This window comes from Megalops cyprinoides, chromosome 10 (genome assembly GCF_013368585.1).
Source record: "Megalops cyprinoides isolate fMegCyp1 chromosome 10, fMegCyp1.pri, whole genome shotgun sequence".
Taxonomy (NCBI): Eukaryota; Metazoa; Chordata; class Actinopteri; order Elopiformes; family Megalopidae; genus Megalops; species Megalops cyprinoides.
This window is the reverse complement of record NC_050592.1, coordinates 36119752-36146686: the sequence shown is the minus strand read 5'-3', so window position 1 is coordinate 36146686 and position 26935 is coordinate 36119752. Positions and strand designations below refer to the sequence as shown.

Below are 26935 nucleotides of genomic sequence, written 5' to 3'. Positions count from 1 at the left end.
TGAACAAATACACTAACATCAAACATATAAAACATTTACAATATGCCTATTCAAACATGGCTTATCAATTTTATGTGCAATACACAAAAAACATTGCTCCCAGATGAGAGACTGGAACAGTATATATACACACACATTCTTAGCTGAAGTATCCCTTACTAACAAAACATTAGTTGGAGTCCTAAAAACTATGGTCTATCTTGTTTCTGTGAGGTTTTCAGCACATAGTTGGAAGAGCCTCTAGTCAGCAATGAAACAGAGTTTCAGCCCTGAAAATGCTTACTTTTGGAAGAATCCTTTATGATTTGATATAGCGACACATGGATCCAATCTGCGTAATGCAGCTAGTGATAGCAGGGGGTACAGCCTGATTGGCTTCCCCACGCCAAGCTGCCAGAGCCTGCAGGGCCTCCTTGGGGTTGCTGGGTGACAGGTCATAAATGGTGTAGATGGCAGCTAACTGCACTGGCCAAGGCACACCTGTAAACAATGAGTCAACACAAGGACATACATTCATATTGCACACTTGTCCTAACTGCAACATATAAAAAGCTACAATATGCACAATTAGCATGTTTACCATTAGAAAAATATGAATACCTTCTGCTCTTCCATGTCTGCCAAACATGTTCATAACTTTAGCGACATTTCGTACAGATCCAATAGATTTCTGTTTAATCCCCAATTGACCAAGGCGTCCTGAGGAAAAAAAACAACTTATTATGTTTGTTGCTTTATAGGTCACAGTGAAAAATGCATTGTTGCACTGTCAGCAAATGTGAAAATATAATTATGACATATAATTGCCAATTTCAATCTAAATCCTCTTTCTGTTCACAAAAGAGTACAATCATCCGAAAGTGCAACAATTTGAACACAAAGACAGGTTTCAAGAAATAATGAACTGTGAAAAAAAAATCTTGCAACCAATGTGGTAGTGAAAATTCCACCCTGGACTTACCAATTAATCTCAGAACAGATGCTACTGAAACATCTGGAACAGGCCTCTGCTGAGATCGTGGTTGCAAAACCCATTGGTTCATTATGGGCCAAAGCTCCTTGCTATGGAAAAAAACTCAAATGTCTTAACTTCTTTGGTAATATAAAGTAATAATATATCTGTGGACATACAGTGACACACACATGCATTCACTGTATATACATACACGCATGCACTCACAGACACACGCACACGCACACAATGAGGAAGTTATATTCACCATATCACATTGTCATGTGTCCATTTCCATCCCTGTTGAGAACAAAGGAGATCCAGAGTGAATATGTACTCCCAAGCAGCAGGATCCAGGTCATCCCCATGGCGATCATGTTGTATGAATTTCATCTGCACTCCTGTTTTCAGTGCAGCCAGTGTGAGTGCTATCAACTTCTGGATCTCACAGGGGGGATTCTAGGATACAAAATATGTCATTGTCAAACAAGTGTGAAGTTAACAATAATTCATTGATATTCTACTCTTGTTCCTCCATCAGTAGGCTCTACAAGGTAGATGATTACTATTAATTTGTATGGGAAACAATGACTTCATCTTAACATAAGCAGTGAATGGGCTAGCTTCCACCAACTTACAGCTAATATTATCTCCTTATAACCCTCCACGTCAGCTTCAGTTACAAGGAGCTGGCTACCTCAAACATAACTAATTAAACATAACCAACTGTAAAACTCTCTATCCAAGTGTAGCAGAGCTGAAGTGATTACCTCAGTTCGAAACTCGCTCGCTCGCTGACCCATACCCGTTACACAAGCCTCAAACCTATGGAAAAACCTGCCCGCTTATGTTTGGAATCAACTAACATTCTGCGTAAATCCAAGTCGAAGATGCCAGTTATGTCACCTGGTCTATATCTAAATTCACAGAATGTGAAATATTGCACCATTTCCAGTTTTAACAGGCACATACTGTCAGTCTGTGTTCTTAGCATGTTGTCTTCAAAAATGAGTGTGCAAGGTAGGACCAGGCTGACATTAACTTTTTAAAATGACAAATAAATGGATGAGCCTGCTTGATGGGACTTTATTGATTGTGCCCACCTTAAATACAACTTAAGTCTGTTTTATGGGACTTGATCTACTTGAGTGGACATAAATTGTACTTGACATTGTACTTGAAATTGACATTGTGAATACCTCTAACTCTGACCTGCTATCCAGTCCTGTGGTCTTACACCATTCACTCACAGCCCTGAGGACACAAATAGAGTCCCCACATTCTACCTCATTACTATTTGGTGGACTGACTGCAACTTAGCAACTCACACATTTTGCACATACCGGTAACTGCAAAAATAAAGGAAACACTTGAGTAAATGAGTATATCGAAAGTAGGTACTTCTACACAGATATGGTTGAGCAATTAACATCCAGTCATACTTAGGTTTGTGTGTCTGTGCTTTGGGTTGAGATGCAAGGCAAAACAGACACACAACTCCAAACCAATGAAAGAACAAGGCAAACAACACAGGCAGTAGTCTACTGTGTAGTGAAAATGTCATATGATACTCGTTCTGAGTGTAGAATGAGTGCTACGGCCCGGGATCGAACCTAACCGCGTCACTAGCCGACAGTGACCCGGAGCTCACAGGCGGAACACATTGGCTTTGTTCCGCCGGGGATAGGGATGGATGTGTCAGTAGGGGCTTCAGTCTCATTAGCAACAGCGACCCCTGCTGGTCGACCGGGCACCTATGGTCCACGTGCCAAAGCTGCATATGAAATGTCTCCCTCCGACTCATCTCTGTGCTAGCTTAGCTTGTGGACCGCAGTGCAAAAAGCAGCAGCAGCTGACATCACGTGTCTCGGAGGAGGGCACGTGCTTGTCCACGCTCTCCTGGATTGACAGTGGGGGTTGTGCAATGGGACCGAACATCAATTGGACAAATTGGACATTCCAGAACTCAGGGAATTGGCCATTCCAAATTGGGGAGAAATTGAAGAAAAAAAATGTCATATGGTCTGCTGAGTCATCTTTCACTCTGTCATCCACAAGTGGACAGGTGAATGTGTGGTACATGCTAAAGAAACCTGCAGAGTCAAATGCTTGTTTCCCAAGTGAAGGGTTCTGTTGGCTCTGTTATGCTGAGAGGTGCATTTTCATGGTATGGTTTAGGTCCACTCAACCTCCAATAAATATAAAGCCATTCTGAGTGATTGCCTTCATCCTATGGTGAAGCATTTCTGTCATGATGGCAATGGTCTTTTCGAGGACGACAATGTGGCCATTAACAGAGCTTGCGTGCTCACTGAACAGTCTGATGAACATTAAATGGATTTCAACTGTATGCCATGGCCATCTCAGTCATCAGATCTTAACCCAACTGAACACTTAGGGGAGATTCTGGAGCAGTGCCTGAGACAGTGTTTTCTCATTGAAGAATGGTGATGTATCCCTCCAATAGAGTTGCAAACACTTGTAGAATCTACGTCAAGGTGCACTAAAGTTGCTCTGAAGGCTCATGGTGGCCCATTGCTCTATTAAGACACTTTATGTTTGTGTTTCCTTTATTTTGGCTCCTTCCAGGAGTTTTGCTCAATAAGCTTTTGCAAGGGGTGCGGGAATGATTTCAGTTTTTCCTCCATTCACTTTCACTTCAGTTTTTTCTACTTTTTGATTCCTTCTGGAAACTGTACTTTGTAAAAAACCTAGTGACAATCTGTAAAGGGCACTATAATAAAAGTTGATTGACTGTTGGCACGCTTTGAATAAAGGTAGCATGTATCTTCAGCTGAAGGAAGCTCAGACTTACAGTCAAGAACTATGGAATGATCAATCCTACATGCAGGTATTTGTTTTCTATGAGAAAATAAAATGCCCCTTTCACCAGAGCAAAGAGGTGGTGGTTCATACCATTTTCCAGCCAAGATATTCAGCTAAACAGTGCAGCACCTCTCCACTGGCCTTCAGCCTAACCACTGCATGAATGGCTCTATTTCCAACACTTGTATGTAAGAGGATGTCATTCCAGGTAGTCACCATGAACAGAATCAGCTTTGCTGAGTCTGGAAAATCTGCAAGAAAGCAAACAAATAAATCACTAAAAACAATTTGCAAGATTGACATGTGGGACGAATGACATTAAACCCACAAAAATGACTAATTTCTAATACTACCAACAAAGGTGTAGACTTCTTTGTTGTGCACTTTCTAAGATGCCATAAATTGAAGCAATAGGCTTACCCTCTTTCAAGATGCTATAAGCAAAGAGATGGGCTCTTTCCCAGTCTCCTCTCTGCCGACAAATTCCAGTGTATACTCTGCAGAGAGCTTGCATGTGATTCCCAGATAGGGTTGTTTTCTCTGTCTTCATCTTCATTTGGATGGCAGACAATAAATCATCTGTTAAGAGCTAAAAAAAAATACATCAGGTATGAATACTGGTTTAAATCTCATGTAAATACATGCTTTGCTTTTCAGAGAGCTTATAATAAATTTGTCAGCAAAACTAGTGTGCCACAGAATAGAGACACTCACAGCTGCATATTCTACTCCAGGAAATAAAATGAAAGCTAAACACCAAAATGATCACAAACCTTATTCACCACACAGAACTCATGGATGACCTCTTTTTCTTCATCTCTCAGCACTGGCACATTTGAAACTCTCCCAATGTTCACATGGCTGTGAATTACAGGTAACACATCAAAGCAAGATGTTTCAATTTTAGTCAATGCTTCTGATATTGCATTCAGTGAACTGCTTGCAGTACTGCCCATTTGCATTCTACCATAAATTTCATTAGGTCGAACATCCTCCTTGATCTCTGAAAGATCCTGTTGAATAAGCTCTTCAGATTTTTCAGGGAAAGAAATGCTTGCAAGGACAGGTGAGCCACGGTCCACTCGAGCCTTTTTTGCACTTCTCGGTAAACGTACATTCACTCCAATTCTCTTTCTCGTTTGACCTACAGCATCTCTTAAACTCTCTCTGGACAGATTAAGATTTTCTATTGATTGGTCAAACCTACTATTTTCACATTCAACGGCTTTTCCAGTTTTAGTGAAAGCCGTGGAAAGACCAATAGCCTTGAATCTGGCTATCTGTTCATCAGAATCAGGTACTGATCTTCCGCTATCCGAAGCACGCCTACTGAGATTAACAGCCCCACGCAGAATGTTCAGAGTCCGTGCACGTGCAGAGAGTTCTGGGTACATCGAGTCCAGAATTGTCACAGAGTTCTCTTGGGTAGTGCTAGGGACTGAACTGGATACAGCAGATGCAGAAGGCGGAAGTCTCCCAGGAACAGGAAGAGCATGTTTTGGAGTTCTTGCACAAAACTGCAATGGAGAAGGAAAAACCCTTTGTTTTGCATCCAAAGGGGATGGGGTGGTGAAATACTTCTCCTTTGACCCATCTGAGAGTGGTGACATGAGTGGAGTTTCCAGAAGGGGAGATATCAATTCATTTAATGGGGAAGGAAATGACAACTTGCCAGGAATTATCCTGGATTCAAGCCTCTCAGATCTTGGAGGAGTAGCAGTCAGTGGGTGAAGTAATGGAGGAAGTGGTGGTCCCATTTCCACTCGAACTGTCCTTATAGACTCTGGAGACTTTATGGGGGTTGAAGTATCTGCAGTATCCAACACTGGTGCATTAGTTAAAATGAGCTGCTCATCTTTCAATTTTACCATTTGTCTCTCCTGCACATTACCAGAATGTTGCCTGTTGTGGCTGGGAATAGCTGGATTCTTAAAAGTCTGGTCACTATTCATGGGAAACAGCCTAATATTCTCACTGTTGAAAGTTTTCCTCATGTCCTCAAGTTTTTCATCTGTGAACTCTTGAGTAATGTGGCTGACTGTACTCCCATCAGTTCTCTGTAAATGTGGCCCAGTTTTTGCAACTGACACTGCGGACACCCTGGAAGTGACAATACACTCTCCTGTTATTTTCTGGGACTGATTTACTACGGTTGTATATTCTTTAAGCTTCTCCTTAAAGGGATATTGATGATCATTTACAATTTTACTCTCACAACATGACAACCCTGTAAAGGTTTTTTGTATTGGGACATCATTGTCTCCATTATCTTCCAATTGTACACTATTCAAAGATAAATCCATTTTCACATGAGACGAGTCATAGGATGGCAAATGATCCAAAGCTGTGATAGAGGAGCAGCTACAGTGACTTCTCCCTGGTGCTGTATGATTTTCAGTTGAATTTTGTCCAGTCCTAATTACACCATTATCAGTCTTAATAGAGGCTTGACTTCCAGCACGCTGGTAGGTTGTTTTCACTTTTCGCTGCAGTACAAAACTCTCCTGTTCATCTGATGACTCTCTGTGTGTTGCAGGATCCTCTGAGCTACATCTTTCCAGTTTGTCTTCATCTGTTGGAAATTCTAAAGGGGACAATCCTGTTTTTATGACAAAAGGATTCACATCACTGCAATAAGCATTCATTCTCATGACATCATCCTCATCAGTGCGCGCTGTAAGGATTTTGCTTGGGTTTGTTATCTGTATCCTCTCAGCAGGTCCATAGTCTATTTGTTTTAAACAACCAACTTCATGTGATGTGAAAGTAGTCACCTCTAGCTCACTTGTTTTTCCTGCCGCCTTTTTGCAAGATTTTTCATGTTTGGACAATTTTGATGGACACTCAATGTAAACGATTTCCACAGTGTGCAGTTCTTCTTTAGGACTTAGTTCTCTTGTTGGTTGTTCACTGGTAGTTAATCCTAATTCTAACCCAAACCCTGAAGTCAAAGTGGTATCTGTTGAGGCAGGAATTTCCATGTGTGAACCATCTTGGACTTGTTTTTTCACTTTATCGGTTTCATCATTAGTAGATTTTAAAGGCAAATTGATTTGTCCAAAGTCTACTTCACCAGCACTAACTTGAAAACTGTCCTTAGTACAACTAATCATTTCATGAGGAAAATGTACAGCTTTAGCTTCATCAAACTCTTCTGCTACTGTACCAACTTCATTTGTCTGTGAAGTCACATCAGATATGACTTTTGACACAGCCTGTTCAGTTTTAGTATCATCTTTGATTATGTAATTTAATGTGCTTTGGGCAGTTTGTCTCTCAGTTCCATCTGACACCTGTTTTTGGGGGAAACCATTTGAAAACGAGTCTTCCAAATTACCAAAACCCAGGGGAGTTTGAAAAGGTGCACTGGTGTCTTCATTAACTTCCAAGTCCTCACTGCTCTGACAAGTCATGTTCTCTATGGGTGTTGATGGTTTTGGTTTTAGTATGGATGTGCTGGGTGGAGTGTCACAATTGCCCTTCTGTTCTTCTGCTTTGTTTCCATTCTGGAACACTGGCAATGCATTCTCACAAACATCATCTTTAATATTGATTTCCTTTTCATTTACTGACGTTTTCTCAGCTCGATCATCAGCATTTAGGAATGAATTTTTGAAGGAGGCAGTATTTTCAGACACAGACAGTTCTGCTGATACACCACTGAATACAGACACTGTAACACAAGAATGAGTGGATGACTCAGCCGACATATCCACCATGCTTTCATCTGACATGGACACAGTGGTTTCAGCAGTGTTTGCCAACTTCTTGGTCCTGTGCTCACAGATTTCAATTTCTGAAGGAGGCACAGTTTTACTGCCTGAATTTTGACATGTTTTCTTTGCTTTAGCAGCAAACGCTGTAGTTTGGAGGGTGTTTTGGTGAGCTGGGGCTGCCATCACCATGGTGTCTGTAGCCTGCTTAGCTGCCAATTTATAGTGCTGAAGACCTGCAGGCTCAGGGCATTGGTATGTCGTTCCTCTCATAAGACTGTTATTTGCCATTTCTGAGCAGATGGTCATCTTCAGGTCATTTCCATCACATCTGGCATTCTCCTCATGATCCCTTGAATCAGACAGGTCTTGAAATAACACTTCCTGCCAATCGGACATAAACACAAGTAAATACAAATATGGATAAGTATGACATATTCAACTACACAACACTACAAAACAGAAGTCACCAACACTTCGTATATGTTCTCACATTTTGGGGGGTTTCTAAGAGTTAACATTTGATTGTAAATACACTTGCACAAGCTTGTAACCAAAAATTGATTAGATTGTCATTCTCATCTTGCACTACAGCCATTGTTAAACGAGAAAAACGAGGATGCACATTGTCCTGTTGAAATACTGTCAGGCACACAGGTGGCTGTATAAAGAAACCATTTAAAATGTTTATTTCGTCACAATGTCCCATATTTACCTATTCCTGCATTGGCATACCACTGAAATTGTTGTGTTTTGGGTCCAGTGTGTGTGAGCATGGCTGACTATAGCCATATTTACATGCACATTGATAATGTAATTTAATGCGCTTAATACAAGTCATGTAAAGTCCTTGCCACACTCATTTTAATGAAATTAAGCTCTTCATCACAGTAACCAATCGCAGTAAGATGTGTGGAGTACTCCAATCTTAACTGCATTATTGTAGGACTACAGGAACATGTAAACACGCTTCTTGGTGGGACAGAACAAGACAGGGAACAGCAGCAAGCCAGCTTGCAAAGTTGGGCAAAAGCCTTGGACCCCTCCAATTTCCACTGTGTGATCAATGTATCCATTATTTACATGGGAAATGACTAGAAGAAGAAAAAAACTATTGCCTTTGTGGCATTAGTGTGTGTATGTAAAGGTACTGTCTATGTAATATGGCCTTCTGTGTATAAATGGGTGAACACCAGAACCATCAGGGCCAGCTTCACATGTCTTTCTGAAATTTTTGTAACAAGTTAAGGGGCTGATTCATTTTTGCATGCCTTGCTTAGGTTTTTTTTTTTTTTCCAATTTTTGGGATTCAGACTTAAGTTACACACCCGCATCTTCCTAAAAATGCCTGGTACAAAGTTGCAGGCAGGGAATAAATGTCGATTGTCAGGGAAAACCACAAAAACCTGGTGGCCAACAGATTTTTTCCCACAAAGATATTAGACCTCATGCAGAATGCAGTTGTAAGACACTCACTTAAAGTATAAAAGCAGAGCAGAGAAAATACTCAGAGAACATAAAAGCAGTTCTGGGGCTGAGATGAGCCTTTTCAATACTTCAGCATAAAAGTATACAACTTAAACATGTCATTATCAAATATTGTTTATAAAAAAGGAAAAAATGTGTTCAATTCAAAGTTGCCCCCCCCCCCTCACTTTGTCAGACATTGCTAGACCAATAGAACACCATAAACAAACCATCCAAAACATATTGCTGAATTCCTTAATTCAAACAGTTGATTTAAAATTAAGTGTGGACTAATTTTTTGAAGGTACCTGTGTGCTGTAGCATGGGAACTGGTTGAAACACATGGACATTAAATTCTTGAAAATAAAAGCTTTTTTTTTTTTTTTTTTTTAAACAAACTCTGCCCCAAATACACATCTCCCACCTAGGAGTTTAAGCAGCCTGTTTCTGAATATAGCGGTAAGAGAGACATGCAACACGCAGAGGCACTTAAACCTTGTTCACATATGCGTATCTCAAGTCTGAATAACCATAAGTAACTACTTTTGGTCACTTGAGGAAATGTGATTAAAGCATAATCTCTACTGACTAAGCAAAGCAGTGACAGACAGGGGTGCCTTACCTGTGGTGACACTGGAGAGAGAAGCTGGGGTAAAGGCCTGAACCAGTCTAATATCTTCATCACCTTCTGTCCATGGTTTCCACAAGGTGATGTTGCACTGACATTTTCATGTGCTATAACCTGCAAATTGCCGTCTTTCACATGGCCTCCCAAAACTCTGGTTTTCTTCTCACTTGTTCCAGTGTTTGTAGGTTCAGGTAATCCTTGATTATGCAGAGTGCTAGGAAATGGCTTCACAGACTTGTTGAGACAGACTGATGACTCACAGGGAAGATCTATAGACAGTTGTGTGTGTGTTACTGGCTGCGAGTACAGCTGTGTCAACGCAGTTGTCAATAACAATGACTGTGAATGAGGAGGGACTTCTGTCAGCCCACTGCTGTACCCTGCAGAGACATGCAGATATAGTCACCATCATGATTGTCTGGTCATGTCATTTTACTATGGAAGCCTGTACTAAGCAAAAATTCTGAGCTTGTTTTGAATGATAGAAATAATTAACACAAAAAGGCATCATCACTATGCTTTAAATGGCAAAAAACAATCCATCAGAAATTACATTACAGGCATTTTAGCAGACGCTCTTATCCAGAGCAACTTACATCAGTTAGTTTTTTTTTTTTTTTTTTTTTTAAAAAGTGTTAACCATTTATACAGCTGGATATTTACTGAGGCAACTGTGGGTTAAGCCCAAGGTTACAGCAGTAGTGCCCCAGCAGCCTTTTGGTTACAAGTCCTGCTCCTTAACCACTATACTACACTGCCAATTGTAATATGATAGATGTGGTTTACCAGAAGAGAAAGGTGGGTCTGTAGTGTGTGATGACAGAGGTTCTATGCACTTCCAAAGTTCTTCAAAAAGCAACTTGACCTTAGCTGAAAAATAAAAGATACAAATAAACCTAATGTATTAACAATACAATGGTTTGCATGATGCAAATGACATGGCCACTTGTTTAGGTATGCAAAACATTTTAAAAACATTTTCAGGACAGAACAAAAAGCCAGAGTTTATATTTGAGCAGGGGCGGAGTCGGTAGCTCATTACAGAGGGGGCGAGGACCTGTAGTGGCCCCTTATACAGCCTATTATATAGGGCTGGGTATTGGCACAGATGCCCCGATTCGATTCGATTCGGATTCACAAGGTAACGATTCGAATGAATCCAAATCAATTTGATTCTGATTCGATATCGATTTGATAGGAATGAGATATGAAATACTATAGCAGCTTTCCATATTTGGAGAGATGTTTAAAAAGCTCTAAAGGGAACACAAATTTACAAATGCAGAGTCACTGGAAATTGTGAAAATCACTAAAGAAAAGGCCAAAGGCTTGTACAGTCATACGCCGCATAACGTCCATTCAGACAATGTCGTTAGCATATACGCATATACGTTCGCATATACGGCCGTAGCGCCATAAGGTTATAATAAAGTTTAAAAATCCCAATCGCAGAACGGGACGTAGCCGACGTAACCGGACGTAGTGAAGGCAATGCTTCCCGCACGCAACACGTCTATCTCATGTCTCATGGAAAAAAAAGCAATTGCGCTGCCAGGCATATAATGATACAGTAGGCTATACTGTATAATATATATGTCTTGATAGTCATAATAAACGCCTATGCTAATGTCTTATGTGGCCTATGTACTGTACTTTCTGTCGTTGTTTTAATGTGAACTTTGCATATTTATAATTAAAAAGTTTACCGTATAACAGTGTATGCTTTGACTCGTAAGCAGCAGCATCCAGTCTCGTGCCTATTCCAAATAGGTTTGCTAAGTATATAGTATGGTGTTCGCACAACGTCCCATTTCACAGAACGTATCATGAACGTTAAGCGACACATGGCTGTATACCAAAATCTTTTTATTTGAGGAACACATGGGTATAGTTCCTTAAAAATAAAACCAGTGCGTATAATTGTCTATATTAATGACACGAAGCAGCAATGCGTTTGCATTAGTTAGCTCAGGGAAAGCTGGTTTGTAAGGTAGCTCCAATGACTGACAAAACGTAGCTGACCGCCAGTAGCAACCTGGCAACTGTGACCAACGTTTTCTTGCTAGCCTAATATGAACAACTAGCTGGCTAGCTACCTAGCAAACGAACATGAACAACTACGTTTCTCTTGAGTTGCGATAAATTACACTGCATTCGTGAGCAAGTGTTGCTGTTGAGTTTAGCTAGCTAAGTAGGTAGCTAGGTAGTGGTTGTGCACTGTATTAAAGTTAAAGCTAAAAAGCTGTGACAGCAGTGCAAATATATATGAATATGTATACCAAGCATCTCCACAATTTTGGACACCCTTCTTCACGCATCATTTTTTATTTATATCTCTGTACGTATCAAGAGACAAATGTTAAGTATGGGGAAACCCGAAACTGCCACGATAAGCTACTCCTCCATGTTTGACTGGAACCAAAATGTTGGATCATTTGTTTCAGCAACATGTGTCACGCTGCCTTCGCCGTGTCGCATCGCTCAGTATTTGCATAAAACAGACCTCGAGTCTAGTCTATTTTAGCCCCACCTATTTGCAAAGCCAAAGGCCACTTGTGTCTTGTCGCTGTAAATCGCCAACTCTCATTGAAAATGAATGCCGGTCGCGTTGTCAGTTAAACGAGAGAGTGGGGACGGGGGACGGGGGATTTGTAATTGTATACTTAATTCTCTGGCTATGTTCAACCATTTCGGAAATGAACCTAGAAAACCGGGAAAAAAACGCATATTAGCCTAAAAGATCGATCCATAAATTTTACAGATCGCTATTGAATCGGACGAATTTTAAAAAACGATATTTTTGCATACCCCTACTATTATAGGCTGTATAGAGATGCAGGACAGATCCAAGGGGAAACTTAGAGACAGAAGGGCGGAATGGAGAGAAATTCGGATTACAATGAGCTGTGCCATTTCAGCACACTTCATTGCGCAAGACCATTTTTAAATACTGCGGCTTCGTCAGCAGTGACGGCGATGGGAATAAAACAAGACAGCCGGCGATCACCTAGCTCCTACTTTGGGACTCGAACAGAGTGCATAATTTTTCTGTTTGTACACTTATACAAGGATACTGGACAGCGCATTAAGTTTTCTTTAACTTTATTGTGTGTCTGCTCATTCAAAATAAATATGGTGGCGAGAAACTTAGCTAGGCGTTGGTCGAAACCATAACGCCCTCAGTCTGATTTTTTTTTTTTTTTTTTTTTTTTTTTTGCGGCAATCAAGACACACAAACTTTATTCAAAATAGTAAACTAAACAACAAAAATGCATGTTCATGTTGGGCAGATTGGGCCCAAGATGGGCCCCTTTGTAACTGGAAGAACCATGGGCCTAGGGCAGCCACACCCTCTGCTCTGCCCTCCCCAAGAAGTTGCTGTCACAGTCACTGTCAGCAAATGACATGGCATGTTTCAGCTCCCACTTGAGATGAGCGCCTTGCCAACTGAGCCACTCAGCAGCAGTAGCTGAATATAGCATATTGTTGGCTTGACATGGTTTCTCACCATGTCAATGAGCCCTGGTCTTATGTTTGTTTACAAACAAAAAGATAAATTCAGTGTGCCAGTGTCTGTAGTCCCCATCAAAATGTTTGGAAAGTTCCTTCTGAGAATATCTTTGGTAAACACGCTATGATACAAGGTCTGGAGAGTGAGAGGGTCTGTTTAGAATGTTTCGTTTGTGTTCAGCTAACCAGTTTTTAGATTTTAGCATAAGCTCACTGAATTTCACAATTGCTACGATTAGCTGCAGTTTCAGTATTTGGGCAAAGCACACCAATCCCAACCACTAACACAGATTCATAAATACGTATTTCATATTCATCCCTTTGGCCACCTATCCAAATTCTTTCCCTAAGACCGAGGAGAGGAATATTAATATATAATTAATAAATGAATAAATAACCAGAAACATAATAGTATTAACAATGGTATCAATTACAAACAATTTTGCAGTTAGTGATTTCTGTGACAATGAGTGGGGTTTGAGTTAGCAATTTAAGAAATGTATATAATAATCGACAAACGTTGATTGTTGCCACACATTGGAATACATGGAGGAAAATAAAATCAAAGAGAGCATTGATCTTAATCCTAGGTTTACTCTTATTAGAAAATATATTTTTTAATTATTAGCTACAGTTTTATTTAGCCAACTAACATAACTGCTAGCTTCACTTACTGCTAGCTAGTTAGCTAGCCATTTTAGTTAGCAGGATGGTGATATTTAGTAAATGGCCTGCAATGGAGAACACTGCGGGTTGGATTTAATGCGACTTGTTTGAATCCACTGGCTACAAAGAAAAAAGTACATAAAATTAGAGTCTAGATCAAAGTCTGGTATGTCTTTAGTTCAAAGGTCAGGATATGTAAACCATTTTTTTCATTAAATAATGGAGGAAGAATTGTTTACTGGCATCATGATTGCAAAGGGAATGTACTGCAAACTATGTCCACTGTCTGACATGATCAAGAACAGGATTTTATGTTCTGTAATTTTGACAGAGCTTGCAAAAGGCATAAGAATTTCAGAAAGTAAACTAGTGTATATAAGTGGATATAAGTGGATAAGTGGACACTAGTAGATATTAAGCCTATTTTCATTAAATCTGATTAGATTCATCCGATTATAGTCAATGAACCTTTATTATAGGGCTGCAACTAACGACTATTCTGATAGATTATTCGACTCGATTATTGAAGCGAATAAGCGACTATTCGGATTATGAATCACACAATTACTCAATGGCTCTTATCTATTGGTTTTTAAATTTAACTTGAGGTTGCTTTAGGCATATGCTAACTAACCATAAAGACAACAAAGATGAGAACTTTATTCAAAAGTACGTCTTTTAATGAATGGTAACTAGGACTAATTCAGTGAGGGCAGTTGCTTGCTGGGGAGTACAAGTCCGCTTCCTTTGAAGAAAGCCATCTATGGTAGCATTACAAGATCCAACAAACCCATAACTCTTTCGAATTAATTCGAATGCAACCCACACTGGGCACGGACGCATACACACGAGTTGTAGAAATCCTTCGCAATTTTTAGAAAGTATCAAATTCTCCGGTGCTCTCTCAACTTGTGCACTCAGCAGCAACACTACCTCCAGCCATAAACATCATCATGACAACGATGCAACGTTTAAGCAGGGAATTTCTAAATAGCAGACAGGCTCTGGTTTAACATTGTAAAATTAGGGAACATTTGGAATGTGAACAGGATCATTGTGAATAATAGGTTATTATTTGCTACACTGTATGTACAACGTCATTAATAATTTATTGATCAAGAGAAAATGTATTTCAAAATAGAAAACATTACAGCTCATAACGTGAGGTAACATGGCTTTTAACATTAACATTAGCTATACTAGCTAGCTAACTAACTTAACGAGACGAGTCTTCATCATCCAGAGAACCAACATGCCACCTCTTCAGATGCTCGAGCATAACTGATGTGTTCCCATGCCAGGCAAGGTCAGGTCTACAAATGTTGCAGTTCACAACCTTCTTGGCAGAGTTAACCCTTTCGCATGTACGGTCACACTGATGTGATTAGCCGTTTAGCACGTATGCTAAAACTGGTGTGATTAGAACACTAGATTGGAAAAATTCTAGCTAATTTTAGCTTTGAGGAAACAGCGATTTAACATTAAAAATATAGCAAATGCTAACTGAAAACCATGAGAAGCTTAATAACACTAATGAAAACATAACCTGTTTTTTATGCTATGTAGTGCGCGCTACATTACATGGTAGGTTATGTGCGAAAGAGTTACGAGTGAAATGCTGCCACACTTTTGAGGTCTTTGGTTGTGAAGGTGTTGCCACCTCTATTGTTCACTCCAGTAAAGCAACGCAGCTTTTTAGTCTACATGTCTGAGCATTCCAAGTCAGCACAAAAAACATGCACAATGACATCACCAACTAATCGACAATTAAATTTGTTGGCAACTAATTTGGACATTGATTTTAGTCAACTACATCGATTATTCATTTCACCCCTACTTTATTATATTGTATTTTGAATAATTAATTGTAGAATTAAATAATATCCTACCCCAGAGGTCACAGATAACCATTATAGGGTGGTTTTGCCTCTGGATGCAAATGCCCTCCTCAGGACAATCTACCAACATATATACAAAAAATATTCTTATCCTGAGCCCAGTCTCAGCCCTACAGCCCAGTTCAGAGTTCCAGCCTGGTTAGTATCATTAACCAACAATGATTGAGTTCACACTGGTGTGACATAATTCCACTGGTTGTGCGAATACAGAGGATGCTGCAGTGAAGTGAGTCCGAGTTTGACAACAAAAAAATTCCGAAGTTAGCGTCACTATAGAGTAGGTGACTAAAGCAGATTCAAGCCAGCAAGTCTATGCTTAAGATATATAATGTGTAAAACCCTATAAAAATGACACGAGAGTCCATTAAGTCAATGTGATTATAGTCACCTGTTCAGAGCATTTTCAATGGCAGATGATACATTTTACTACAATGGCATAGACAGGTATTTTGGAACATAAATTCTGATGAAATCAGAAATAACCTTCATAAAAGAGTCCTAACACTAAATCAGCTTGAGGCAGGATCACAATTTATGAAAACTTGTTTTGCATTTTCAATACAAGTATGACACCTCTGCATGAATATTAATTTTACTTGCATAAGGTATATCTTAATTAAACAAGAATGAGTTTTTCCCCAGAAATGCCTTCCCATTTGTCATTACTTATCCTTTCAGCTAAATCAGTTTCCCAATTTCCACAAATCCTACCTATGCTGTCTGGAGCTGAGGGTATATTTTACAGTGAGTTTTTTGCCCTCAGAAAAAGGAGCCATGATGGCGTAATCATGCCTGTCTTATAGTCTATGGTGGCTGGTATTCTCCCTGTACCATGTTACCCCTGCACCATGGGCACTACAGTAAAAATCAAACAGATTTCTTTCAATTCTTCTGTATCCATGTCTTATCTTGTGGAATTCAATGACCAGTTTCTTGTAGTTTCTGGAGAGCTCTCTGACCTTAACCATGATGATGCTGCTATTGATTCTCTTCAATGTGTTAACTTATTTTATACCCCAAGGAAACTGGAGACCTTTGGATGCCTCTGTATACTAAGTATATAAGAAGCTTCCACTTAATCCCCAAAAAAATTTTAAAGATTTTATCAAGATGTTACCGCAATATTTTTATATAGTTTAATGCTTGTATTTTCTGGAATAAAATTAATTATTGAGAATATTATTAATTAATTAATTATTGAGAGTCACTCTGAAATACTATTAAAATTTAATGATAAAAAAAGTAAGTAGAAAAGCATTTTCTAGAAAAAAAAAATGATCCAACACATATTTGGAAAATATCTGAAAACGTTAAGGATGTAGCACCATTGATGAGATGGTCTGATTTAATGTTATTTATTAATTTCTATGTGTTGGAGGTGTGTGTCTGGCACCGGGTTTGAAAACAGGGGCTATACTTGTGGATCGCTTGGCTGCCTATGACACAGTATGGCGAGTATTGATGTTCAAATTGTCTCAAATAATTCACTGTAAAAAATTAGTGTGCCTTCTATCAAGGATGACAGGGCCAAGATATTTCTGAGCAACCACAGGGGAGGAAAAAAGCAAAATAATGAAGATAAAAAAGGAGTACCTCAGGGATCTGTCATGGCACTAACACTTTTTAATGTGTACATAGGACACATGCTGACGGTGTCGGACCCAACTCAGCCACTACAGGGCTTCAATAATGCAATTCGCAGACAATGGGTAATAGCAAACAGACTCAGGTGCAAACAGGCAAGAACAGGCCTAAATTTGTGCCGATGGAGGCTGCGTTAGTCACCATCCTGCCCAGCTTGCGGAGCAGACGTGCAAGACACTGACCACCTAGTAATGGAGTGCCAAGTCACAAATGTGACGGGCAGGTATAACATCATAAATGAATGTGGTGAACCTTTCAGGAGATGGATCAAGGATCTAGAATTGGAGATGTGAAAACAATACAATGACGACGAATAATTTCTATTTACTATGGACTGAGTTACTGTGGGCTGTGTAAATCTGTGCATTGCTCTTAGTATACTGCCTGTATCTATTGTGATGTCATTTTATTGTCTTTTTTCTATGATGAAATCCAATTTCTCTCGTGGGGATCAATTAAAAAAAAAAAAAAACACAAACAAAATCAGGATTTTTTTATATATCATGCAAAGGTTCCTATTTAATCAGAAGTACAAATATATGCAAGGAACTGTGTACACACACACACACACACACACACACACACACACACACACATTCACACACACACATTCACGTTCAGTATCATATATATAACATGATGCAGCAGCAGTACAGATGACCTACCTTTATCAATTTTTTGTTCCTCAGGAAAACTTGTTTGAGTAGAAATAGTCTTTGGGTCTGTTTAAACAAAACAATGGTGTAAAGATTGTTACCTAATTAAGATTACTATCATTAACTCAAAGTGTTAGTGCATACTGACTTACTTTTCTGTATTTCCTTTGCCAGTTTTTCAAGATGTTTCTGCAAAGTATAATAAAAGTCAATTTGGCGGCAAACAACTAGCCCGTCTCTGGTAACAATGGCTAAATAACTGAAAATACAGTTTTAACTATAATAGTAAGCAATTTCATGAACCAACACCTTTCACATGTTCACAAAAGTGTACTCATTTTGGGAGACAGATCCTTACCTGGGCTTTATGAAGATTTTTTTCCAGCTTTTTTTTCTCCATTTTCAGTTCTATAATTTCATGGTTCTGCCTGACAGTGGAATCTTCCAGATGAAATTGGCAGCCATTATAAAACATATTCAAATTGTAGAGGCGAAAAAAAGCATATCACCAAAAAAAAAAAAAAACAAAACAAGAAAATATTTCAAGCAGCATAGACATAGGTCAAGTTATATGGCTGATGGAGTGATGGAATGATATATGACTGTACACTGATGTGTACTAACTGAATTTCTACTTTAGACAGACAGTAGACCTCCATGAACAGAGAAGAGATACTGCTTTTTATATTATACGTTGCCATTTTTAGAGCTCCATACTCATACTCAAAAAAAAAAAAAAAAAAAAAAAAAAGTATAATGTATAATGACGTATACCACATGACCAAAAGAAACTTCCTCTAGCCCTCTATATCTTTTTGGTAAGTTAGGAACTGTTTAACACTGACTACAGGGCAGAACAAAAGGACTTTGCAGAAATATAATGTTCCATGTCAGTGGGGATCCAAATATAATAAAACTGGGGTCCCATGGACCTATTTATTTGGACCCTAAGAAGTGGCCGCACACACATGACCTCATTACATGTAAATCCATTTCATCCCTTAAGGTGCAACATCTTAAGCAATGACTACTGAAAGGCTCACCTTCAAGCTTTTTCAGCTGATTTTCAAGCTGCTTATTCCTGGGGATCATAAAGGAAAATATTAGTGATAGTCCAAAAAAAAAAAAAATCCCAAGATGTTCCACATTGCACTGAGTTCTTACAAAGCAAGTGACTTGGCACTCTCTTCCTTCAGGCTGCCGAGTTCCACAGATGTTTGCTGATACATTTTTAGGATCTTCTGTAAAAATAAAGACTGATCAAATTAATTGCATGCAAACTCTGAATAGTAAGTAGAAATGCATGCATTTAATGGACGTTCACACAATGACACTGTGGAAATTTGAATGCTTACATTCTTTTCCTCCAGCTCAGACCACAATGCCTTCCTCTCCTCCATGTGTTTCTCTAATGGGACCATTTTCAACAGCAGCTCATCCAGCTGTTGATGAAGTTTGCTGGTCTCCCTGTGAACAATATACCTTTAGTGTGACCTTGACAATCTGAGGATTCCTCCAATCAGCCAAGTTCAAGCTCTCAAAGGATAACAAAGACATCACTTTTGCATTACGAGAACACAAATAACCACAGAATGAGTGTCCCAACTTAGATTCTATTTACAGCCACTTTCAATACAGTTAGACATATACTAATGACTTATTCACAGAAAAGACATAATTACACAATTGTCTTTCAAAGTCATTATAACTATAAAAATTCTTAGAGATGAGGTTCAATACCTTGCTTTGACAGCCTTAGAGTACCTAGAAATCCATTATATAGTCAAATCTATCAGATTTAACAGAAAAAGCAAAAGAAATCTTACCTTTGAGATTTCTGAAGCTGTAAAAAAAAAACGTCAAGGAAAACTACAAGCCTGTTGCAGCCAATTAACACGCTTTAATATGCACTTGTGATTTTCACATCACATCTCAAAATGAACCCCATTGAATAATCATACATTATGATCCGAGATGTCATTTGCTTGGCTTAGTTATATTCAGTCAAACACACTGTGGGTGTGGGGTTATAATTCCTATGTTAGAGGAAAATGTAAAAAAGTAGCAGTAAATTTGAGGATTTCTGGCAGTTGGAAGACATAGATGTATGATGTCACAACTTCAGTGGGTGGTGATATTGGTCTGAAGGGGAGTAAAGACAAAAGGTGAAAATAAATAAAATCTTTGGTGACAACTCATCACTGGTCCTCCACAAAAATAATTTAAATATATATTCTCACCAAAGATTCCCACTAATTCCCTCTTCTTGAAGGATGTGACCTGAGTGGCTTGAGGTGCACCAGCCCCTTGTTCTCAGATTCACATCTCAGAGCCTCTTCCAGCGAGATCAAGACCCATGCCCTCAAGGTGCCAACTGGCAACAGTCACAGATGAACTCATCTTGGGCATTGCCTTCCACGAATGTGCTCATTCTGCACACAATAAACTGCAGCGCCCACATATTTAACCCCCTAAGTAGCTAACTTTTCCTGGAATTATTTAGCACACAGCTCAAACTGAAACAATGAGTCTACAATTAAAACTTAACTAGCCCAGAAAAACCAGGAACAGAACAGCTAAATAACGAGAAAACACTGTTGGAAAAAATCTGTAATTCCAATGAGAGCACTACTGCTGACAATATTTGCAATGAGGATGAAAAACAGAAGAACATACAGTACTGAGCCACTTTGCCTTAACTGTTGTGCAGTTGTTAGCTGGTTGGACAGTTTGCTAGCTAAATTAAACAAACCCCCAAGAGCAAAGTAGTAAACTCTAAGCTCTAGTAAGCTCTTGAGTGGGCAAAAAAAAACAAAAAAAAAACAAAAATTACCATCATCTATTTATTGGACTTCTGACACATTAAATAATTAAAGCTTCAGTAAGCATTACAAAAGCAATGGGACATCTTGACTCCACTTTACAGTTTTAATCACTGGCAGCACATGGTGGGCTTTTACAGAAACCAATGACTTGTCTAATTCAATGGATTAAGACAGCACCCTGACACTGGGGCAAAGGCTCTTTGAATCTGGCCAGTGCACAGACATACCTTTGTTCTTGACACAGCATCCTGACAGTTTTAAGGCTTTGTATCTGCATTATCAAGCTATGTTTATGCAGCCTAAATGGGGCCCATAGTGTGTCACAGTTAGTGCAGACTGGCTGTTTCTCTGCAATCAACCATGGTTTTAATAACCAAAATTTGAAACGGTAATACTAACCGTAGGCAATTTTACCGTGGTTTACCGTGAAACTGGTAACCGTTTCATCCCTAGATCGCACCGGTTTTAGTATACATGCTAAACAGCAAACCACACCGGTGTGACCGTACACGAGAACATTTGTTTTTAGTTTCCCCTCTCTTCTCCAGCTCGTATTTGCATACAGAGCGCTGATAGGCTGCAGGGAAATTCTGACTGGCTCCAGAGATGTTCTGTGGATCTGAATGTACAACGTGCGTGTAGTCTACAGCGCAATAAGCAAGTTTTGGCATATCGTATTACCGCGATTCACGTGTGCATGTTGAACCGTAGGGAGCGTACCGAACGGTTCAACAACATACCGTGTACCGTTGCATCCCTAGTAGTAACCCACCAGCGTATCCACACGAATACACCCAAGCTACTTAAATAGCAAAACAAGCCCATCCTTATTATTATAGTTATTTGGAAATTCTCACATAACATGTCAATCTCCCACTATAGAAGGGAACAAATACCATCAGAGATATTCAGTGTAAACAGACATTACAGAGATACACCATCTAAACTTGAACACATAATACAAATATAGCAGACTATTTAAATGGGTTTCAAAAGGATATCATCACATTTCTCTTGGTATTCAGTTAACAGATGGCTAGAAGACAAGAAAAGCAGTTTTATAGGATGGACAGGGTTGTCAAGATGTTCAAACATTTACTGAATGCCTTTCAGAGTATTCGTAATATAGATACTTCACAGTATCTGTAATGAGTATCTGTAATAAGCTATAGGCACAAACGAGTTCCTGCTTCACATATTAAAAAAAAAAAAAAAAAACTGGGGAAAAAATTGACAGTTCATTAACTTGGAAAAAGGGTTCACTGGAAAGGTAAATGAGGCATGAAAAAGGTTTGGGTGAATGTAGGAAAAAATTGTATTGCTATCTTTTTTATCTGTAACACACATTGATGCACTGCAGTTCCTTGAGGTGTGTGCATTTCAGTCTTTTCTTTGCTTCAACATATTTCAGTAACTCATGTCAAAAATACCATGCATGGATATCCACAGGACACAATAAGCATCACTTGTGACAGCAAAATCTGGTACCAAATGAAACATGCATTTACATCTGACTGAGTTTTTGCTTTGCAAGTATTGTCAACAAAAACAAGCATTAAAAGTTCAATGACCATTAGTTTACCTTATGATTTTACAAAATCTATGTTTACAGACCTTATATATTTGCATATGGAAACATTGAAGCGTATACACCCAATAGCAACAACTCAAAAGCTCCCCTTACTAACATATCACTATTGACATTGCAGAAAACAATAACTAAACTTACTGAACAGGTCAAACAGCTGAATATTTGGTATTAAGCACTATTCCCATTTCAGTTAGGTGACAAATCACAGTATTAATACCTGCTTGATTCAAGACTGGCTTTCAAACTAGACCTACTTGCATGACATTTTTAGGAAACTGAGTACAATGAATAATTCACCACAAGGTGTAAACACAAACATTCTATTAGTAAATGATAAAACTGAAGGAAGCGGAGATGCTGGACAGAGTGGACTGAAGATAAGAATGTGGAACCACCTGTAGCTGAAGGAGTTTTGGCAGTATGGGCTTGGAGTTGACAGCAGGAAAGAAACCATCACTCTTTAGCCGTTTTCACATATGAACTCCAGACAAAATACGGAGAATCAGGTCTGCAACTTGGCCGGAATTGCCCTTTCACACATGTAGCACGCAACAGGAGATTGTCGGTGACAGACGCGTTCTCACCTACAGAAAATACTCCGGTTTGGTTTAGGTGAGGGGCGGCACCTGGGTAGAGCGTGCAGGAGGCAGGACATGACGCAAAAAGAACGCTACAGAAAGCGCAGTGGCTGTATTCAAAACCACCTACTGCATACTGTGTACTGCGTGCTGCGTGCTACACAAGTATATACTGTATACTGCATGCTATTTTTCAGTGTAGTACCCACCCAAAAATCACACATATTTATACACATTTATTATAACAATAAGGTAAGTTTTTGTTGTTCGCCATGTAATGTTAGGTCACCAGTTCACCTACCTCACTATACCTATCACTATTACTTAGCTACAGCTTAGCTAGCTACTAACCAGATAATAAACTACTAACCAACGTTATTAATCATCGTAAGAGAAGTTTTGGCAGTATAGCTATAGCTAACTATCTCTTTAATGATCATTGGACTCAAAATAGCATGTATTTGGACATCCGCAATGTCAATGAAACAGTGGAAAGCTATGTACAGGCGCGCGGAAAAGAGTACGAAGCAGATGTTTGTATTCTTCCGGTTTCACACCAGTCACATGACAGAAACGTCATCAACACGCCCACTCGCTCGTGGTGGATTCTCCGGATCGTTGCCTGCTCTGTTCACACATGGGCTCACTCCAACATGAGGCAGACTTTTTACTCGGGAGCTGGCAGAAAGTAGTCTGTCACATGTCCGGTATGACTTATTCGGACATTTGCGTTCACACATGCAGCTCCTTCAGCTAAGGGCCAGATACGTTCCGGCTTTCAGTGCATGTGTGAAAGGGGCTTTAGAGAAAGGACAGTTATTCCAATACATAATTCCAACAATTGGCTCTTGAGCAATACAGCTAGATTTGTCAATTCTTTGCAACAAAACCTCTGGGAACAATTTTGCATCACTACTACAAGATTCATTTATCAAACTATCCAGTGACCGATCACCAAAGACAGTACTCTCCATTCCCTTCTGGCAGAGTTCTGGCTGTCAGTGTCAGTGGAATATCCACAACTGTCACAGAGTGGTGTGGGTGTTGGAATTCTTTTTGATGATTATTTTGTACTTATGCAAGGAACCATTTTCAGCTAGAGTTTGCACAATAATGAATAAAGATGGACTAAAGTCACAAACAACTTTGACAATTAACACTATGCTCATGTTATTGTTGTGATTATTGTAATTTTCTTAGCCGGTGTACAAACAGAAGTAACAGTACAACCAAGTAAATTTCTGGCTACAATAATATTCCATATAAGATATAACATTTAAAAACTTCTATGTTTCACTATTTGTACAAAATTCTATGTCTGAGCTAGTTTGGGTTTAAAATAATGGATAACCTAAATGGCTAGCAACAATGCAACCTTGTTTGGTAGTTAGGGATTGTGGGTAGCTAGCCATCTTGCAAGTCTCAGTGTTCTAATACTAAGATAAGACTTCCCTGAGGGGGTTTTGTCTCTGCTGCTGAAGCTAGCCACCTAGCTTTCATGGTCAGGTTCATTTATTAGCTATCTAGATAAAATGTGAGCCAATTATGGCAAAGCTAATTAATTCAGCAATTTGTACTTCATTTGTTGGTAAATGGTAGCTAGCTCCTTAGCCAGCATAAGATATGAATAAGATTGAGTGCTTGTCACTTACTGAGTTATAATCAATGCTAACAAGCTAGCTAGCCATCTTTGCAGTTAGCTAAAGGCAATCAGGGCAATCTTGTGAGATGATTAGTATCTACAAGTACACTGAAGAGTAACCAAACTTTTATTCCTGTAAACCCCAAGGTCATCACAGCAACCACAGACCTGTCAGAAAGTTCTCATAGGTGTAGGCCGGATTGTAAACTGTCAGTGAAGCATGATTAAACTATCCTAGCAGTCTTCTTGAGTGTTATAACGTGCTGATGAAATTTGGCTTTTATAGATCTGTAGGTATTTAAAATTAAAAATAAACATTGGTTCCTATCATATTTTTTTTTTTAATTTCAAGTGAACTGGTTAGCCAAGGAAATTTTAAAAATTCAGCAATAGTTGGTAATGTCTTATTTTCTGATCCCATTACAGATGTCACCAGTCTTGAGCATTTTTTAACCTGAAGTTAAGATTGCCTGATGGTTGTAGCTACCAGTGATGAACAAGAATGGCTGTTACTCGTAGTGATGTTTGGTTTATACTTACACATACATTGTGATGACTGCCCACAATTAAATTGTACAGAAATTATACTTATTATCAAATTACATTGGGGCCCACATGTCCTAAAACTCTTTGAAAATGGAAAAAAAAACAGCACAGCTTATTATGGTCAGTAACAAACATTACAAATAAATAAATACATGAAAAATCATTGCCTGGTTTTCCTACCTGAAATTCTGACTATAAAGAAAATGAACAGAAAGTACTGATTTTACATTTTTATATTTATCGTCACCTCAGGTCAAAACTTCAGAGCTTCCCACACCTTACATTTTTCTAAGTTGCAGACATTTTCATGCAGGTATTGCGACATGCGGACCAGCTGTATGCCATCATTTTGTCGTATCTACTTACTCTGTGTCAATTATCTTTCGCTCCAGTATCGGCAATGCCGTAACGTATTCCTTTAAATTCTGTAACACATATACAGCAAAGATAGTTAGCAAGACAGACATGTCAAAAGTACAACTTTCATTGCTATCTCGCTCTTAAAGGTTTTGCTTTTACAACGAAACTGAGAGCTAACTATTTATGTAGCTTTCTGGCTGATTCGATTCGTTGGCAACAGGATTCTACTATCCTTTCCGCTAAACCCATGTAAAATGTGACACTAACACAACATTAGATTAAAGTTCATGTAGCCATTCCTCGTACAGCAACAACCCCGCTAGGTCTAGATAACTTCGACTACATAACTAGCTATGTTAGCTAGCGTTACCTGATGTAAAACAGTGCATTTCTGACAAATTCCTCCGGTGACATCTGACGAAATTCCCGTCGTTTTAGCGTGGTTCTCCCCGGGCATCGTGATAACACCCTAAAGAAAACACTAAACATTCACATAGGCGTATTATATATCACAAAACCTACGGCTAGTGAGAATGAACCCAAAACGATAAGACATGCCAACTTCCCTATCACGCATGCGTACATTTATACCGCAACGTTTACTCAGGACCCACAGAAAGGACCAGGGCTGTTACACAAAATGCCATGCTCAAAACGTAAATATCTGTAAATATTTAGGTGTTTTAAACAGTGACTAAACTACAAAAAAAAAAAAAAAAAAAACTCACAATCAAATATGTTTATTTATAATACTTAATTGTCCGAGAAAAATCAGACCCAAGGTTTACCAGATTTTGTCACATTATTTTTATTATTATTAGTATTATTTTACCGAGCGCCAGTTTAATGAGTCTGTGAGCTAAAGGGTCACTTTGTGCCTTTTCTAACTGTTTCGGAATCAGAACCTTTTTTACTGAATGTTTGGAGAAACGGCTGAGGATTCCTGACCTGATCTTAGATCTGCTGGCAAGGGTAGGAAGGACCCGGAGGTAAGAAGGCAGTCTACATTCAACACCGTTGTCTCCCGACAGATGGCGGACGTTGTAAAATTCCGTCCAGCCAGCAGCAATTTGATTTCCAGTGTAGTGTTTCTGCATAAAATAAAGGGCCATTCTCTATCAAAATAAGAGCTGACTGACAAGTACACACCATATGTGGTACTTAATAAGCTAAAGTTAATTAACCAGTTCATTAAGCTTACTTGTCATCCATCCATGTTTCAAATAAAGAATAAATGAAGTATTAGTGTTTTTAGTTTTTGACGATGTTTGTAGATGGGCTAGATTTCAAGGTTTTTATCATTATCTTTAATAATGAAACCATAAACTATTATAGCCTATTCACAAACTTCCATTAATATTATTTGTATACACTAGTCATATTGCTAGCTTCAGCCAAAAGAGACAAAATCCCATTTAGAAATTCATTAATAA

The 26935-nt window shown here is 38.9% G+C and overlaps 1 protein-coding gene across 2 annotated transcripts; it reads right to left on the bottom strand.

Moving 5' to 3' along the window:
• ice1 (KIAA0947-like (H. sapiens)) lies at nucleotides 1-26065 on the bottom strand. Of its 2 annotated transcripts, XM_036538683.1 has the most exons (19): nucleotides 25873-26065; nucleotides 25509-25567; nucleotides 21787-21821; nucleotides 19787-19805; nucleotides 19316-19427; nucleotides 19125-19201; nucleotides 19004-19041; nucleotides 18319-18401; nucleotides 18113-18149; nucleotides 17970-18026; nucleotides 10373-10456; nucleotides 9581-9966; nucleotides 4552-7875; nucleotides 4199-4367; nucleotides 3869-4029; nucleotides 1221-1411; nucleotides 962-1062; nucleotides 601-699; nucleotides 1-480 (listed from the first exon to the last, which is right to left on the bottom strand). In XM_036538683.1, the coding sequence occupies exons 1-19, from the start codon at nucleotides 25957-25959 to the stop codon at nucleotides 299-301; spliced, it is 5301 nt and encodes a 1766-aa protein (XP_036394576.1). In that variant the 5' UTR covers nucleotides 25960-26065; the 3' UTR covers nucleotides 1-298. The 2 variants fall into 2 exon arrangements, with proteins under 2 accessions (XP_036394576.1, XP_036394577.1); XM_036538684.1 differs by lacking the exons at nucleotides 19787-19805; nucleotides 21787-21821; nucleotides 25509-25567; nucleotides 25873-26065 and having other exon boundaries at nucleotides 19125-19216; nucleotides 19316-19325.
• Between the last annotated feature and the right edge of the window lie 870 nt (nucleotides 26066-26935).